This window comes from Dermacentor silvarum, chromosome 8 (assembly GCF_013339745.2).
Source record: "Dermacentor silvarum isolate Dsil-2018 chromosome 8, BIME_Dsil_1.4, whole genome shotgun sequence".
Lineage (NCBI taxonomy): Eukaryota > Metazoa > Arthropoda > Arachnida > Ixodida > Ixodidae > Dermacentor > Dermacentor silvarum.
This window is the reverse complement of record NC_051161.1, coordinates 93,592,907-93,611,314: the sequence shown is the minus strand read 5'-3', so window position 1 is coordinate 93,611,314 and position 18,408 is coordinate 93,592,907. Positions and strand designations below refer to the sequence as shown.

General features: G+C 46.3%; 1 protein-coding gene across 1 annotated transcript in view; it reads right to left on the bottom strand.

The window, feature by feature from the left end:
- Window positions 1–16,230, bottom strand: part of LOC119462290 (uncharacterized) — a 65,535-nt gene extending 49,305 nt beyond the window's left edge. Inside the window, exons 1-6 of the mRNA XM_049673245.1 lie at window positions 16,107–16,230; window positions 14,292–14,359; window positions 11,130–11,276; window positions 8,984–9,031; window positions 3,885–4,031; window positions 1,598–1,636 (exon numbers count right to left, since the gene is read on the bottom strand). Coding sequence (XP_049529202.1) covers window positions 1,598–1,636; window positions 3,885–4,031; window positions 8,984–9,031; window positions 11,130–11,276; window positions 14,292–14,359; window positions 16,107–16,191 — 534 coding nt within the window. The 5' untranslated portion in view covers window positions 16,192–16,230. The remainder of the gene's footprint in view (window positions 1–1,597; window positions 1,637–3,884; window positions 4,032–8,983; window positions 9,032–11,129; window positions 11,277–14,291; window positions 14,360–16,106) is intronic.
- Window positions 16,231–18,408: the final 2,178 nt, after the last annotated feature.

Sequence of the window (18,408 nt, the reverse complement as noted above, 5' to 3'; positions counted from 1 at the left end):
AGTCGCGGATTTGGTGTCCAATCACAACAGACGATGTTTGATGACGGAAAACGAGATAATGGCGGTTAAACGAAATTTCACTGCACACATCAAAAAGGTCTCGTATTTTGTAACGTTACAGTTAAAATAAATCTGGTGTTTTACGTGCCAAAACAACGATATGATTAAGAGGTGCATCATATCGGAGAGGATCCTAGATTAATTTGACCACGTGGCGACCTTTTACGTGCATAAATATAGGTCCACGAGCGTTTTCGCATTTTGCCTCCATCGAAATGCGGCTTCGACGGCCGGGAATCGAGCACGTGACCTATTGTTTAGCAACGCAACGTCATAGCTACTACGCCACCGTGGCGAGCAACGTTACGGTTTACTTTACTTCCTTCTTTTCTTATCGCGCGGTGCGTCGAATGGCTGATTCTGGCAATAGCGGCAGCGCTGCGACGTGCGAGTCATGTCCATAACAATATGACGAAGGAATAAAAGAATAGAACGTGAAGTGGGATGTTCGAAAATTTCGCCCCTGGTAAGCCGAGGCCTTCCGTGTTGCCATCCGTAGCAGTTCAGGTATGGCTTGGAGATGTTTGCGTTTTGATAAAATACTCGAATTCCGCCGTCACTGCAAGTAAGGCGGCAGTGACGTGCTTTTATTTTGCTTTTTATTTCCCTGATACAGAGCGAAATGATGTTCTTTGAAGTATACTGCTTTCCCTTACCCTAAAGAACCTTATCAAAAGTAGTTTCGCCGCTGACACTCCTTTATATGTTTTCAGTAAGGCACATAGCACGAGGTCGCGGGATCGAATCCCGGCCACGGCGGCCGCATTTCGATGGGGGAGAAATGCGAAAACACCCGTGTACTTAGATTTACGTGCACGTTAAAGAACCTCAGGTGGTCCAAATTTCCGGAGTCCCCCACTACGGCGTGCCTCATAATCATTTCATGGTTTTGACACGTTTTGGAACCCCCTCCCGTGGTTCTTCTCCACGAAGAACCACGGGAGGGGGTTCTTCACACAGTAGTTGACTGAACATCATAAAATAGTTTATCTGGTGCAATTGTGTCACTGAATAATGATTAACGACAGGATAGTTTTTCCAAGCGCTGAAATTAACTATAGGGTACTATTTTGCTTTGCCAAGTTATGCGTTGTTGAAGAGCTGCGCACGGGGTTACCACAAAGGCTCATAGAGGAGTTCGGATGTGTTTTTTTTCTGCAAGGAGCCTTCGCCGAAAAGGAGACACGCCTTTGTCTTTTGTATATCTGTGTAAACACCTTTTCAGTAGTTGTCCACTAGTCCAAATGCCTTAACAGCGTCTTAACAGCACCATCTCCTTCGTACTTGGTGGTCTGTGGCCTCCTATATATGTCTTGAACATCGAACGACGTGTGCCGAGCATCTCGGAGGTCACTTATAACGCCTCTAGAAGCCTTGTATTTTGTAACTTCAACTCAATCTTACTTTATCACTAGCAGCAATTGCAAGACACCAATGTGGCCGAGCTGGCGAGTGCGTTGGTATTAGTCGCCGATGACATGAACAGCAAAATGAAAACCTTTATTAAAAAAAGAGAGTTGTAGAAGTGTTCACTTGCCTCTATGTGCAGCAGGTATTCGTGCATGCAGGTTTCCAACTGGAACAAAATGAGACGAATATTGCCATTTACTCTTTTATGCAAATCTTGGCCAGGGTGAGCAATTTCGTTGTAGCGGTGAGGTACTTGTAGTGGATGAATGGGGGACTTGCATAATGCCGACAACCCTGTGCTGCAGATGTTGGTTGTCGGCCAACATAGTGAGGAATTTATAGACACGAGCGGGCTATATAGTAGCCGGTTACCTACCTCACCACGTGCTTACATGTTTCTTTTTTTTGTTTCTCCACCGTTTCTTCACTGAAATTTCACATGTCGACCTACAGCTGTGTGCCGTTATGCAAGAGTGTGCCTGCGTGTACAGTACGGGTGGTAAGGATTCATAAGTGCACAAATTCATTATGGCGTTGAATGCGCAGACTTTACTTGTTAACTCGGCGGCTTCATAGCTGTGCCAACCCTTCGTGCCTATTTAATAGTAATTGTAACACTTAATTATAAAGCAGATTTTATTCACCAAAGATTTAAAGGAATGTGTATAGCGTTCTTTACGCTAACGAACTACAACACCATCCTAATGAGCTGCCTCACTCGCCTAAAACCGCGTAGGCAATTAACAGCAGTCCCCTTTCTTGAGCCAAGGATGATATGCCTGACAGTGGTGGCCGTGAAAGCTGATCCAGTGATGTGGCCGAAAAATCTAGCATTTGAGAACCCATTTCGGCCATGCTAGATCGTGACCTCGCAGGAGTGCGACACCAGCACAAAATATATCGCACCATTCGGCATTTCTTAATTTGCTTGCCTATTTTTCGTGTAGTTTGGGTCTGATGTAATCCGTAATGACGTAAGACTCGACAAACGTTGAAGCTCTTGCCGTCAAGGCTCCCCTCTCCATTAGTCGCTTTCTCATTGTAGCAGTCAACGATGCCTTGGTAGGGCAACGCGGTAGCCTGCCAACATATTGCACCTGTCACGTTGCTGAGAACCAACTTGACTTATCTGGGCCGTGTTGCGTGGTAAACATCCTACGCGCGGAAAAGAAACTTTATACGCGCGTCCTGCGCATCAGCCGCATGTCTATCCTTGACGGTGTGCGCACATGGTTGTCGGCAGTACCCAAGACGTCTGCATTTGAAATCATCGGTGGCTACACAAAAATAAAGGAACAGGACGACAGACTGATAGAACCCGCTGTTCGGCTTATTGGTGCATGTTTCTTGACTATAATTGTGGCGCACCAATGAGAACCCAGACGGCAGAAACGATAACTATGCCTGCTCATGTCGTTTCTGTTGTCCGCGTTCCGCGTCTGTTTCGTCGTTTGTTTTTCTCTGCTAAATGTGAAGAAGGAAAGAAACAAATGCGTACTCGTACCAGGACAGGTACACATGCTGCATATCACATGCACAAAAAAAAAAAAACTTACATAAAGTTCTTTCGCTACAGAGTGAGCAGAGGCCGTCACACGTGCGCGCGTATATGTTCAGATGCTTGATTTGCTTTTAAACGGCCGGCATCTATATTGAAGCTGGTTGTGCAAGAGACGCTCTCACGATCCCTTCAGATATGTGGCTTCCCAGCAATGACTACATTGTCTATAATTAAAGCAATGGCGCCTTAGTTTATTCTAATCAACGGCCTTACCTAGTGCTATAGTCCACTCAGATGCAAACTAGGTTTATTATTGCAGAAACACCTTTGTCAGGAGTGAATGTGAGGGTTGACGAGAAACCGCAGTGAAGGTTGCAGCGAGGATTTATTGTTTGAAATGACGGTGACATAGGTGTCATATACCAGAATAAATGAAGTTATAACGCCACGTTCAGCCTCACCATCCATTGTCCTAGTTAACCCTATTCACATTTTGAAGGCAAAACACTAATAGGAAACACATATTGGTCCAATTTTCTCTGCAGCTGGTGCTCCGAGTTGCGACAATTCGCAAATAGCCTTGGCACGGAAAAGCAGTATTTAATGAATCCGCAACGGTATTCTAGCCTATCGACGTCTGCGATGCCTTGCAAAGTATTGGCTGTGTTGAACCAGAACGACATCTCCACCCCTCATAGCAGAGAACCCCAAAACAATAACATCAACAGCCTGTTATACCTATCGGTACATGGTGTAATTTTTATCTTCTTTATCTGTATGATTGCTTCAACTTTTCATCGCATTTCACTGGCTTGATTAATGCGGCATTCTCTTCATGACGGCAGAGCTTACCCATATAAACTCTTTGACAGAGTGAAATGTTCTTAAAGACAATCCTTTGCCAAACGCTCACCTTCTGCCTGAGGTCAGTGTGGCGTTTCGTGAGGGCGTTGGCCTCCTTGGCCGCACGGCGAAATGCGTCGTCCCTGTCGGCCTCCGGCGTGTCTGGGAGTGCCTCGCGGAGGCATAGCGCACGCTTGGACTCCAGGTCAAGCTGCTCCTGCAAGTGCGGAAGCACGTCTACCGAATGCCTTACCTTAATTTTTTGGACATGGGAAGACTTCTTTTTTTCTCATGCCGCAAAGAGCAGTTATGAGCTTTGAATTGGGCCAAAGCGGAAGCTTTCTTTCTGGCACATTTACAATTTTCCTATTCGTATACATGTAGAAACGCTGAAGAGAGATAAATTCAGAGGAAAGGCAGTGGGGAGGTTAACCAGAGAGTAACTCCAGTTGGGTACGCTGTACTGGGGAAGAGAAAAATGAGTATGAAAGCGCTGTCCTCAATAGAAAACTGCAGAACGAGTTTGAATGAAATTTGTCGGCAGTAAGAGAAATTTTTTAATTCTGCGGACTGTAGGAAGCAGAATTTCGATTTGTGGCCACCATTTTTTACGAAGATTGCTTGTAAGAAATCAACATTTTTTAAAAATATTGCTTACAAGCAATTGATTGCTTAGCAAAAAAAGAAAGGAGCACAATATTTAGAAATCAGTAGCTCTTGGCCATAAACTGCATTTGTTAGAGCACCTTAAGGGCATAAACGTAATATAAAAGCTTGTAGATTGCGCAAAATTGTTGCAATGTTTACGACGGTTTCGCAAAAGTCGTACTCGAAAGTTAGGAATATGTTTTAGGATCATGTATAATAAATAATTTCTGTACGGTTTGAATGTCTAAGTAGGTGCAGCGTACAAACTGTGAAATCGTTTGTTTTATAGCTGAGTTAGGGAGTTGAATGTATCTGTAAACATTTTTTACAGCCGAGCTGTGAGAACCTCGGTATAATGATTACTCCGTCGTCCGCAGCTTCGCCGAACTGTGGCAGCTCGCACCGAGCTCGCGCAGCATGGCGGATGCGAGGTGGCGACGAGGAGTGAGGCAGGTGGTAGTGGGATGGGGCTTAGCGGGAAAGAGGGAGCGGCACGGCGAGCGTGGGTGGAGCCTAGCGGGTGAGAAGGAGCGGAGCGGCGGGCGCAGGTGGTGCGACCTCAATACTCTCCCATAAAACCCACGCGCTCGCTTCGGCGGTCCTCTTTCTCGAAGTGGAAAAAGAAGTGACATGGCGTTTACTAGCAATAGTTACTGCAGGGCGAGTGGTGCGAGGTTGAATAGGTCAAAAAGTGCAGCCATGTACTTGAACTCCACTCCGTCCAGCCCGCAGCCCGTTCATGGTCTACCCGTGAAAACGCGGTTGCGCATTCTCGGTTTCCATTTCGATCCAGACGGTCTGTCTTCTGAAAACTGGCAGCAAGCTAAAGAGATGCTTGAAACCAGGATTCAGGAGTTCAGAGTGTTGTCGTGTCCATTGACAGCTAGAGCGAACATTCTTAGGTCTCTTCTTTTCTCACGTGTGTAGCATGTGTGTCTCCTGTTCCAACCCGAACCAATCTCATGTTGGAGAGGGTTCTCTTTCGGTTTCTTTGGAAAGGGACAACTGGTTGTGTAGGTAGGCAGGTGCTTAAGCTGCCCAAGGATAAGGGAGGACTTGGAATTCCCGACTTGGGCATCGTAGCTATTGCACTACACATCAGGTGGACCCAGGTTGCCCTTAGCTCAGATAGGCTCCTGACTCGAAGCTTTACTTCCTTCTTTCTTAGCGCTAGACTACGTTTGTTTTCCCAGAGAACATTCTCTCACTGTGTGCCTCGCTCAGGAACCCCGTCCCCATTCTATGCGATGGCTGCCAATTCGTTGGCACGCCTTCACAAGGTCCATTCCGACATCGATGTAATTTCTACTCCGCTCCAAGAACCAGTTGATATCCTTACCCCCGGTCTTCCCTCGCATTGCCAAAGGTATGACCTGTCTTTTCACAGGCCAAGCTGGAAGCTCATTACGGCAAGCTTCCTTGACGCTAGGCGAGCTACATTCATGTACCGCCTGGCACGATCGAGGCTGTTTGCCGATTAGCTTCCGACCCTTCACAGCTATCCCGGCTCGTGGAGTGTGCCCCTTTTGTGGCGGTCGAGAGGATACAGTTCACATCTTTTCGCAGTGTTTACTTTCTGCTGCTCTCCTCCAATGGATAGCTAGTTTGTTTAGTCTCCCAGGCGTTCCATTTCAGACAGTTCGTTTCCTGCACCCTTTGCCTAGCCAGGCGATCAACCAGTTCGTGCTTCTCTTGTCGAGTGCTCATACCAAGTTTGGTTAGCACGCTGTGATGCGGTTTTCGGGGGAGGGGCGCCGGGTCTTCACGAAGTGCTTGGAAAAGCACGGAAGGAAGTCTGGTTCCACTTCACCCGGGAGCGGCATCACCTAGGCGAGAAGAAGTTTCTCGAAGTGTGGGCTCGCCCTGCTGTGATTTTTGATGAGTCAGGTGGAAAGCTTTCCATTAAGTTATGATGCATGCTTCTAAGGTCACTCGACTAGACAGCATGCGCCAGTCGATCCACGTGTTTCCGTTCGCCTCAGTGGAACACAGAGTTGGAACCGGTGCTGGCGCAGCAGAGTGCGCTGCGCCGCGGACGGCTTCTGTTGTCTCCATGGTTGTTTGCCTTGACACCTTTTCCGTCGAGGTAATCCAGGAATCTGATGGGCTCGTGTCCCTGACGACCGACATGGCTGTTTGTGTGAAGCGCGAAATAGCACGGTGTGTGCCGCTTCACAGCGGCCCCCTTGTCCGGGAGGACCGTTGGCCCAAACCAAAGCCCCCCACCCAGTCAGCCCGGGTAGGGGGGGGGGGGGGGTCAATGTACAGAATGGTGGTGTGACGCCATTACTTTCCCATAAAACCCACGCCCTCGCTTCGGCGGTCCTCTTTCTCGAAGTGGAAAAAGAAGTGACATGGCGTTTACTTAGCAATGGCGAAGAGAAGACTACCGTCAGGACTCCCGAGGAAGGAGCCACTCGACTGGAGTGCCGTCGAGAAGCTGATCGTGAACGGAAGCGTCGACAGTGATCCGATCCTGAAGCGAGAGCTAAGGAAGCTGAAAACAAGCGTCGCAGAAGAGAAGATCCCGAGTTTAGATTGTGGGAAGCCGAGAGTTCGCGTAGACAAAGAAATCTTAGCAGTCTCAAACTGCACCGGCATGTCAAACATTATGCGTGGCCCTGCTATCGCAAAAACCCGAGACCAACGGAGATGGGGGAAGCCCCGCAAATGTTAGACTAAGTGTGTGGTTTACCACTACGTTACTAGGCTTCCCCCAGCTCCGCTGGTCTCGGTTGTTTGCGATTGCAGAGCCACGCATAATTTTTTAAAATTTAATGATATTAAAAATTACTGCAAAACAAGTTAACATCCCCTCAAGAAGATCTGCTTACTACAGTTAGCAGAGTTTAAGCTTTACTTTCAAATGCAAAGCAGCATAATTAACTTCAGTGCAGTAGATGCTGAAAGAAACGATTTCCCCGCTTCCATGTATTTACATAGCAGCTCCCTCCTCTTAGAGTGTCCTTAAGCCTAACTTTCACAATGAATCGTGAACGAGCTGACAATTAGCTGCACAAGGATCGCCAGTGACGTAAGCTCCGGTGACGTTTGCCTGTGCGCCTTCTTTGTGATTATTCCTTCGCACTACAATAATCCCTTACGTATCGCCAAGATCTAATCTCGCGAATCTTGTGAAGCTCGAGCTTTTCGCGCCTCTCGGGTGACCGCTGTAACTCCCCGGGACTGATCCGTAAGAATGTATTCATTGCATCACGTTACGCTATGCAGTGAATATGTAAAGCAGAGCAAGGCTGGGGACCTAAATGTTGTTTTACAGCGAACAAGGATGAGAATGGCTAAAAAATGCGCAGAACGCCATCGTCACCATTAAATTTTGAATTAACAAAGTCTACCACACCCGGATTTTTTGTTAAATAAAGAACTTTGTTAAATAAAAGAAGTTATAGACTATTGCGAATAATTAATATTCATTCTTAATTACAAGATCCACAATTTTTGCCTTCGTGCGCACTCATCGGACTTATAATGCCTGAGGCGTCGAGCACGTCTTGTGTTCCTTCATGTGAGCAGCAAACCTTCTTACCAGGTCTATAGCGCCCATCACATGAACTGAAGTTGGATATACCCATACATTTCCCGCGTTTTATCTACAGATTCATCAAGACCACTTTGTCTTTTCCAGGGTTTTCAGCCCATTCAACTCTCCGAAATTGTGTGGCAGAATCGAAAGCACTGCATTAGATAGAAAATGTAAAATTCGGCTTCATTGAATCGACGTTTGACTTCACGTCTTTCAGGCGTAGTGACCATCCGTAGCACCATTGCGCAAAGACTCCTGGCGTCAGAACCACGCCGCTATTAGGCTATGGGGTTGGGGACCAGGGGGGGGGGGGGGAGGGGTACTTGATTCGACGAAATGCACAGCTCAGAAGTCCAGCATCTGTGCAGGTACCCGTGCTGCAAGCGATTACGCAAAATATGCATCCCAAATATGACTGAATACCTGTGGAACTTCGTTAAAGGGGCTGCGTCATAATCTGGTTCCTTCAGAAAATTTGCAATAATTTGAACAACGTCATTCTGTTATCACAGGCGGCAATAACCACACGTGAAGTCATTCTTGAATACCGTGCGATACCATTTAAATTAGGGAGGCAGCATGAACATGCTAGCCCACCCCATGATGTTACATCTTCATCTACTTGTTTATGCAAAGGAAAGCAGTTTTTACCACACCAAAAAGGAGACATGGTAAATTTGTCAACATTATGGAGATCCTGCTTTCAGCATCTAACGGTAACATTAATTTTTTTTTCACATTCCTAACATAGCAGTCGGTAATAAGCACATACTTGAAAACATGATATGCGCTGAGCTGTCTTCAGGTCACAGAATGACACAGACAAGCCGCGTTTAAATGAGACGCAAGCGTGGATTAAGCCATCTAATTAAACTTCCCGTATTCTACGTGTAGTGTATAGCCACCGGGCGACACCTTGATTAGTCTCCCTGACTTTCCTTGTTTATATAGCTCTCTCATTTGAAATGTAGGCTTACCTCATCAGCGTCTGGAAACATCACGCTGTCCGCTATGCACCTTCGGACCTGAAAGAAAATTACATATATTCTAGAGCGATGTCCCATGCATGGCTTGACGCACATTGCACTGTACACACTTACAGGGAGCCCGCAGTTCATATTCCGCAATCGACCACAGCTGAGATATGATCGCCTCCATGTTATTCCCCTATGCATACATACCTGGCATAGTGCGTGATATCAGCCACTTCTCTCCTATACTATTGCAGAACTGTGTCAAGTAGGGTCCCTAAATTTGAGACAATGGGGCTCCCTTTAAGAGTAGATCTAACTGCGCTGTTTTTCCTCCGGCAATCTTCAAGATAGCATTGTTAATTTAGTCGCATGTTCTATATACGCATATTGATCATCACAAGTGCGATGAATAATGAAAAACAGTCTTTTAGCTATTGGTCGAGCTAATTGTAGTACTGCCGCGGCAAGAGAGCTTAATAATGGTGACGTTATCGACGTTATGGCCATGTACAAGAACAAAGAGCCCCTTAGGTTTATTCAATGCTTTGATCGCCGTTGTTGCGATGAATACGGATTTAGATATGTGCACTGTTGTTTCTCCCCCCTCTTTTTGAGCAACTGCCTTTACGCCACCACCGAATGCTGAAAACGACAACACTGTACCACTAAAGCTCCACCGCGGTCTACACTCTATATTTATTGTTACTTAACGATGGATGGTTCCGCAATGCTGCTGTGTACCTGCATGCTGTATTTCGAATTGCTACCAGGCATCTTAAAAGTGATTTCTTTTTTTTTTCTTTTTGTAGTTGTGGGATTTGCCAGAAGGAATATGGTAGCAAAAAATAATAAAAAGGACTTCAAAAGGCATGCAGCCCTGTGGGATGCCGGTACTTCAGAAATGACTTTGCGCCTGTCTATTATGGAATTGGTTTAGTCCCTCGAAGTCTTAAACCACATTTCAACCTTCGTGCGCATCTTGTGTCTGTTCGTTGTCTAATTTAATTGAATTTTGTGCTAGCCTTGATTAGGTTTAGTCTTCTATGCTAGGAAATTCTTGTATTTTGTGGTCTTTTGATTTTCCACAGGATTTTACAATCGGAAGAAATATAGCTCTACAATGTCAGCTGTGAAGCACCCTCTGTAAAAGCGTCCCTCGTCTTCATCTGTAACGGCTATTATTTCTTATGTATAAGGGTAATTTTCGAGCTATTGAAGAGTCATAGCATCAAGACGTATGCGCGAACCAAGAGCGTATTGTGTAGGCTCTGGCGATTCGCTGAAATCGTGTTGCTTGAAACATTTAAGCTGTTATTATTTAAGAATTTCCTGGGAAACATTGCATAACAGTCGGAAATCCTTACGAACATTTATGTGATCGCTCTCAACTGGCGGTGTTCTCAATGTGTGCTATGCAATGAGATTGAACAGATGTTCTAAAGTATATTGCTTTGAATTTCAGATTGAATATCTTAAACTAGCGTTAGCTCTGAAAGCACTGTTTGCATCCCTACGCATTTTATTGGCTAGTCTAGCAACCTGCTTTCGCCTACTCATCACGATGTCGCCTGTGTCCTCTCCCGCGTTTTCTTAACCTAACCTTTCAGGCCTTTTATTGAATGCTCGTAGGATGTCACTTTCAGGCCACATTTGATACTCTGCATTGAGAATACAGTTCCAGCAAAGTTCGTGCACCTTCAAATTATCAAGAACGTACCACAGAACCGATTAGGAACTTGAAGTTTTGTCAAGTTTACGAAATGTTCATTCCATGCTCATGAACTCCTTGCAAGGACACCAGCTACACGACATCAACCATTTCATGTCCAGCATACTTGAAAAGCACTACTCTAGCCGTTTGAAAAACATGCCTGGCACAATACAATGTCAAGTGAACCCTCTAGATGGTGACGTAGTGGCACAGGGAGAACGCACCCCGACCTCTCCTGTCCAACTCCTTGCACAAATCGCACTGTGCAAATATTATTCCAATTTGCAATTGCAAAGGAGGGCCAATCAGACGTGTCTTCGGAAATGTGCGACGCGTTTCATTATTTTCATTCGGTGCTCTTGCATGGTTTGGATGCGTATACCTTGGCGTGCACAATTGTGTAGACGTCAACAGAAAGTAGTAGAGCCCACTCCTTACCTGGGTCACGGTCCAGAACGCGGCGCTGCTCATATTGGTGGCTTCGACGACGATGCGGCAGGCTTCCTTCTCACGCTTCGACGCCTCCACAGAGGGCAGCACGGCGGCCATGCACTTGGCCTTGTGCGCGTCGTAAGACCGGTCACGCTGGACGCAGTGGTTAGGGCAGGTTAGTTCAGCCTTTTACAATAGAAACGATTGTCTCGATAGAATAGAGCGGGCAATACCCGAAGGAGTTCAACAGATACTAACCCCTCTATTCTCAAACCAACCCCTACACGACCCTCTTCTTTCGGTCCCTGGAGTACCACCGAGTAGAGTAACTATAGCCAACAAGTGAAGCGCGGTGCAGCCTCTCGACTAAAGAAAACAGTAAACTTCAATAGTTACAGCCTCCGAAATCGCGCGACCTCGGAAGGCGCGCAGGGACGCTCCTAGGTGATTCCTGCGTCGAAGATTCGCCTGAGAAATAGCTCTTCACTCCACTGCATTCGAGTACAGACGCCGAGAGCTGTCGGTCACAAGCTTTTCTCTCAGAAATTTCAATCACATCCTGTCTGCGTGCATGTCTGCGTTAGAGACATTCTGTATGCGTGAATAAATCCTGTCTGCGTGCAGATGGGATGAGTGTATACATTGTAAGCATCGCAGCTGAACCGAGGACAATGGTCTTGGCTCCTATTTTTCTCAAAATTTGTTGTCTCCTGAACGGGAGGAGCAAATGAAGCCTTAGGATATACCGATAAAAAGCACATGAGAAGCATTGAATCTTTGTCATCATTTTCCCTTGCGGCTAATAATTATACGGCCGGTCAGCGTTCAGCACAGTTAATTGATTGGATACTGGCAACACGGAACAAATCTCGCAGCACGCAAGTGCCTACTCATGTGGTACAATTTGAGATCTCTAGTGTTATTTTTCGACCCTCAGAAAATGGAAAGCACAGTCGTTATTTTCTTAGAAAGAAATCTTTACATATTTTCGATAGGGCATTTATCATCTCCAGTGAAGGTTTTCCGTTTAATTGAATACTTTGGCTAAAAAAATGAAATGACTTAAGCTCGCAGCAAAAGTACCTCGATTACTCGAGAGGACAACTAAGAGTACCAAATCGGCTGCATTCTGGCAACGCACGCATATCTTTGGCACATGGCAGTAGAAACACCCTGTATGGAAAGACAACTACTGCCGTATCTGAATGTACGCAGCATAAAACTCGAGGTGCTGCGGTTGTCAGTCCTGCCCCTTTTATTGGAGGACTGTCTTCAAAAATCGTTTGTTACAGTTGATGTCCTATGCATGGAAGTAAACGCATTTAAGCCACCCAACATTCCCATTGTAGTAGAATAACCCATTCGCGAGACTTTACGGCCCGTGTTTGCATGTGGGCTACTATGCAGGTTCTAGCAGACAGCAGCAATTGAATTTAGGCTTTCTGGTGCACACTTCAAGCGTTTCTCCGAAAATCGTGTCGTATGTCAATCTGGCCATGATTGACATACAAATGGCGGAGCAAGGAATAAATGCAACGGTCTTGTGCATGTCTGCGTGCATGTCTGCGTGCATGACTATGAGGAACAAACAGCAGAACGCTACATCCCCTAAACTACCTGATGGATGCTAGTGTTGCTGCATTCGAAGAAGCTAGGTTATGCCGAGCAAAGCAAGTTGAGGTTCGCTGGCAGTTTCTTAGCAATTTAATGAAATGGCAAGAATTTAATACCCGTCTGACGCTGAATTTTAAATTATGGAGTTGTGAAAAGAAAGAAATGTCGTGCGTAATTCTAGGTAGTACAAATGTTACAACTCATTTCAAAAGCATCTTATTCGGCTTCAGATCTGTCGTACACCATGCGCAGCGGTCGTGCCAATAAGTCAAAATTACTGTTGAAAAAAAAAAAAACCGGCAAAGTTAAGCTTATAGGCTGTCAGAGTCTACTACCTAAACCATCCTAGCAAAGAAAGTTGACATAATTTTGGTACCAGCATTCTTACAGGCATGCAGTAAGAAAATAAACTATGAGATAGCATTGCGTCATGCAGCCAGCCTTCGCAAGCCAAGTCTCCTTGAAGTCATCCTCTTACACTTTTCACTCTCGAAATGTCGGCCCAGCACAGGACCCTGCGCTTAGCAGACTCGGCTCAGTGTGTTCGGTTCCCGGTAGGCTTTAATCGATGCGCACTTATCTGGGTGCTTTGCCATTTACTCTGTGCACATTTTCTCCTGTTACGCTCGTGCAATTTCGGTCGTTTATCGCGACGTACACATTCATCGTCTTTGTTGCAACATAGGGAGGTGAGCAACCACAGATTCCTGTCGCACCCGTCGCCTTTTCGGAAGAGCGAGCGCTGAGCGAGGGTAATGCTGCCGGTGGAAGACACTAAAGTTACCGTGGCGTGATCACGTGTTGGGCCGAGTCTTTGTGGTTTCAATTTTATTGCCGTTACCCTACCTCCTAGTCCTTTTCTTCCACCATGCTTAAGGGCTTGCGCGTCCACTTGTGTGTAACTATTACGTTGTGTGTTGCACGTCATCTATTCGTGCCAAAATTGTAAGCAAGGTTAACTGGTTCCCACAACTGGTTCCTGCTTTCCTCTGCACGTCATTTTCTACATTAATGCCCCTGTGTGAGAAATAAACTAAATTCAACTTCAAAACCCGAAACAAGAACGAAAGTAGAAGCGTGACAATGCAAGTTCTTAATTTGTAAAACAGATTATAAAGTGCAATTGAATATCTCATAGAATATTCAGCTTAAGCGCCACCCTGTTCAAATAAACCAACAAATTGGTCCACGTTCTAGAGAGGCTGCTTGATGAGCGAATACTTAATTTGTTCTATTGTACTCGGATCACCAAATATACGACGGTGCCATGTGGAGCGAGGGAGGCCTCGTCGCAAGAGCATTGTCTCATGCCGTACGCCCAGATACAGCCGCATGAAAGTGTCCACGCTGGTATCTAGGTTGGCAGGAAAGTACATGTTTGGAGAATTTACCAGGCCATATTTACTTTAGGCTGAACTGCATGACAAAATAGAGGGTATACGTACCTTGCCTTTTGGCAAGGTAAATGATAAAAATAGCGATTCCCAAATCAATACGGTCTGTGATTTACTCGCACCATCGTGTTGTAATTTGCTGTCAATTAGAAGACCTCACCTCCAAGGCTTCCTCTGTTGTTATATTGTGACAGGACATGTGCTTTGCTCGGATCTCTTGCGGCCAACCTGGACAAAGAAGAAACGAAACCATTTAAATATTTGGTTAACGAAATATGTGCATAAATGAAAGCTGCAGCATAACGCAACAGTTTAGTCTCAGGGCATCATTTCTCATGTAAAGACAGTATATGTCATGCCTGCCGGAGATATTATTTCATCAAACGTTATTTTGTCTTCAGGGGCAATAAACGTTCATTCCTATGATAGGAAGAAGCATTAGACTTGCTTTTTTGCAAGTATTAGTTTTTCTTAGCTCGTTGCTCAGTTTCGCGCAGTTGGCGTCATGCGCAGCAAGAAAGGTGAATGTGAGAAACGGGCCAGCAGGAGTTTCATTTGTGGAAGCGCACGTGACGCTGTGTGCGCTTCGGACCAATGAGAGAGGAGTGTTTGGTGACGTGACCCAGCCGAGAGGGGAAGGGGAACAGTTATCATATTTGCCTATGCCTCCGCCCTGTTGTCAGACTAAACGCCGCACGCAGCAGCCGCGTCACATCAGGGTGGAGCTTTGCGCCGATCCTCACTGTCTTGCATGCGTAATCATTCGAACAACAATTAAAATTTGGAGTCGGATACCTCAGAGCACAGACATGCTAGAAGAATTCTTGCAAGTGAAACTGTGTAGAAACACGACTGCTTCTAACTTTTGAATACAAACATACCCACTTACTGTAGTCAATAAAAAGTTAAATATTAATTTTAGTTAATTTCGCTGCTGACAGAATAACTATCATTTCACTTTGTGTCCTCCTGGCCACATAACTTATTTGCACAGGGGAGTCTTCGCGTGCCCCCAATGCCTAAGGAAACCACAAAGCTTAATTTTGAGCACCTGGCACAATGGCGGGCAACCCTTTCCTTAATTGCGAATGCCACCGTATCTAGCTTCGGTATCCTAGTGCACATGTGGTCCTTGTTATCCTTTCACCAAGAATATCAATGCTCTGTAAAGTCTTGAATTTGATTCTTAATGTGATTACTTGCTAAAAGAGTGGGGTAATGAGTTACACTTTGTTTGAATGAAGCAGAAATATAATATTGAAGTCACTGCATTAGATAACGTTATATTGTTACCGTGTTGTTTGAGAATTTTCGAGAGTTGGTCTAAAAAAGCAAAATATTTTGCAGGTGGCCTACACGACACACTAACAAATTCCTTCTCACTATTCTCAACCGAAATGACATAACTTCCGCTTCATAAAATTATGTATGCTCACGATCACAAACCCATTCTTTTTTACAAATGACAATAACCCATCACATTTGCACACGCCTTTACACAAAAAAATATATTGAAACCTTCCAACGAAAACAGAGAGCATTGCATATGGGATATGTTAGTTAGTCTCAGTCAAAATTAAAATGTAGCAAGAATTGTAGGGATGGTTTCAACTGAACTTGCAGCATGTCGCAATGCTTTTGCAAACTCTTTAGATTGGCATGCATTAGTTCAAAACTTATAACTCTAGAGCGTTTCCGATACCTACTTATGCTTTTTTTTGTATCAAAGTCTAAGTCTTGTTCTTGTTAGTTTCTAGACTTTGTGTAGTGTCCATGATAATTTTAGTAGATATTTCTCCGTTTTATTGAGGAGAGGAGAACCCTTTTCTCGCTTTCTTACAAAGATTTCCGTGTAACGCAGATGTCTCTCCAGTTACTGGGAAACAGGAAATAACAGATTTTCATGAAAGGTTTTCACACAAACCAGGCTGTAACGCTTCCATCTGATATCCAAACTGGGCCTATGGAGCAAGACCTTTCGTACAACGATCCATCCCTTGACCGGCAGGCGAGTACTCTCCCACTGAACCAGTGAACTGCACAAAGCCCATGGTTAACATCCCTGCTTTTTCTTTCTTCTTTTCCTCTTTCCTAGTCCGGCTCTAGCGGGCGAGATGACTAACTTGTTTTAGGAAATACATATTCCTCTACACATTACTGAAGCCAACCTGCAAGAGCATATTATAAAAACAAAATAAAATTTGATTTAGTCAGTGATCACATCCGATATCGTGAGCCCATGGTTCAAGGTAAACCTCCCTCATCGCAGGAGACATGAATTGCCGAAAAAAAAATTGCGGATCTTTCAATCACAATTCCTTTCTCAACAAAGCAACTACTGACATTGCACATGTATTGCGGGATTCGAAAAGCGCACTGCAACGCTCTGTACGGAGTCATTGTTGGTCTCTATGGCCCATTTATAGAGTAAAAATAGTCAGTCATTTTTTTCTTGATAATTAGGAATATAATATGGATATAAATGGACACTAAAGAGACAAATGCGGCAACTCTGCTTTTGGCCGCCATTGTGAGGGATAGACATTATCAGGCTATGTATAGTCGGCTACCGGCCGCACCGCGTGCATGTATGTTTTGTGTTGTTTCTTCAGCGATTCTTCAGTGAAATTCGACATACCAACCTACAGCTGCGTGCCGCTATCCAAGCAGTGTGTCTACTGTTCTGGCCACAAGGTGTTCAGGCGCAAAATTCAGTACGGCGTTCAATGCACTGACTTCACTTGAGAGCTCGGCTGCTTCGTGGCTGTGCCAACCATTCGTCCGAATTTCACGCTAACTGTAACTGTTAAGGCAACAGCTGTGACTCACCAGTCATACAGTATCCTTAAATGAATGTGTACAGCGGTTTTTACAAGAATGAGCTAAAGCGCACCACTCTAAATAGCTGCGTCACTCGGCTAAAACCATTTAGGTGAGAGCAGTCACATTTCTTCAGCCAAGAATCATATGCGGGTGTGGTAGGAGGACGCCAGTTAATGTTTGTGCTCGGTGTGTGGGGCCGAGAGATGAAATGCGCGGGCTTTTCCGTGCTTGTGTTCGGCGTGCGGGGCCGAAAAGCGCGGGAGTGAGTGTCGCTGGTGCGCGTGGTCGGTGCGCGTGCCGGGGGAGATCATCGGAACGACGGGGCAGCCAGGCTGACAGAACTGGCAGTGCAGCGAGATGGAGCGGACCGAACGCCGGCCCACGTCCCGGCATCACGGTCCTGCACTGCGAACCGGGCGCCGCCCCGGCTTCTACCATCGTCGCGGGTCCTGCTGAGCTGGGCCTCGTCCCCGCTCGCACGACCGCTGCCGTGCTGCCAGGCTCGGGCCACGTCCCAGAGCCCTGGTCCGGTTCTCCAAAGCGGGCGTCGCCCCGGCTTCTGCCACCGTCGTGGGTCCTGCGGAGCTGGGCCTCGTCCCCGCTCGCACGACCGCTGCCGTGCTTCCAGGCTCGGGCTACGACCCAGAGCCCTGGTCCTGTTCTCCGAACCGGGCGCCGCCCCGGCTTTCACCCACTGCTGTGCTGGGCTTCGCCCCGGCTCTCATTGCACCGCTACGGTACCGAGCTCGGGCTACGACCCAGAGCTAACGCTCCGGAACCAGGCTACGTCCTGGAGCCATCCTAAGCTTCAACCACCACCAGTACTCACCACCGTCAGAGCAAGTCCGCCGAGCCGTCGCCACGAGGCCGGACTCCTCTTTAGAATTGTGAGTGCTCGCGCGTGACACTTATCCAGCTTATCTGTATAGTTCGTGTTCCCGTATTCGTCCCATGTGCCGTTCGTGTCGTAAATACGTCTCTTTGTGTCTCTGGTTGCTTTCTTGTGCGTCTGGCTGACCTGCGCCCACAACATAATCATCACAATTTTGGCGAGCCTGCCAGGATCGGCTTTAACATCTTGCTGACAGCTAGACGCACGGGAGGAGACCATGGATATTGAGAGACTATACGCGATCGGCAAGCACATGGGATTGGCTGGCGCCGCTCTTCGCGAGTGGATTGACGCGGACTGCGCAACAGAAAGACGCTTCCGCGCGCAAGTTCGTTAAGATGAGCGCGTGATCATGGAGCTCGAGGAAAGACGGTTGCAAGTCGAGGAACGCGTTTTACTGCTGAAGCTCAAGCTTCAAGAACAGACAACCAGTTTAAACGTGCTAGATAGTGGACTACCGGTGAGCAACCTCAAACTAATTGAGGAAGAAAGGATACGCGTCGAGGCTGTTCGACTAGCGGAACCTGCTGCAGCTAAGCAAGATTACGAAGAGAAGAAGCAG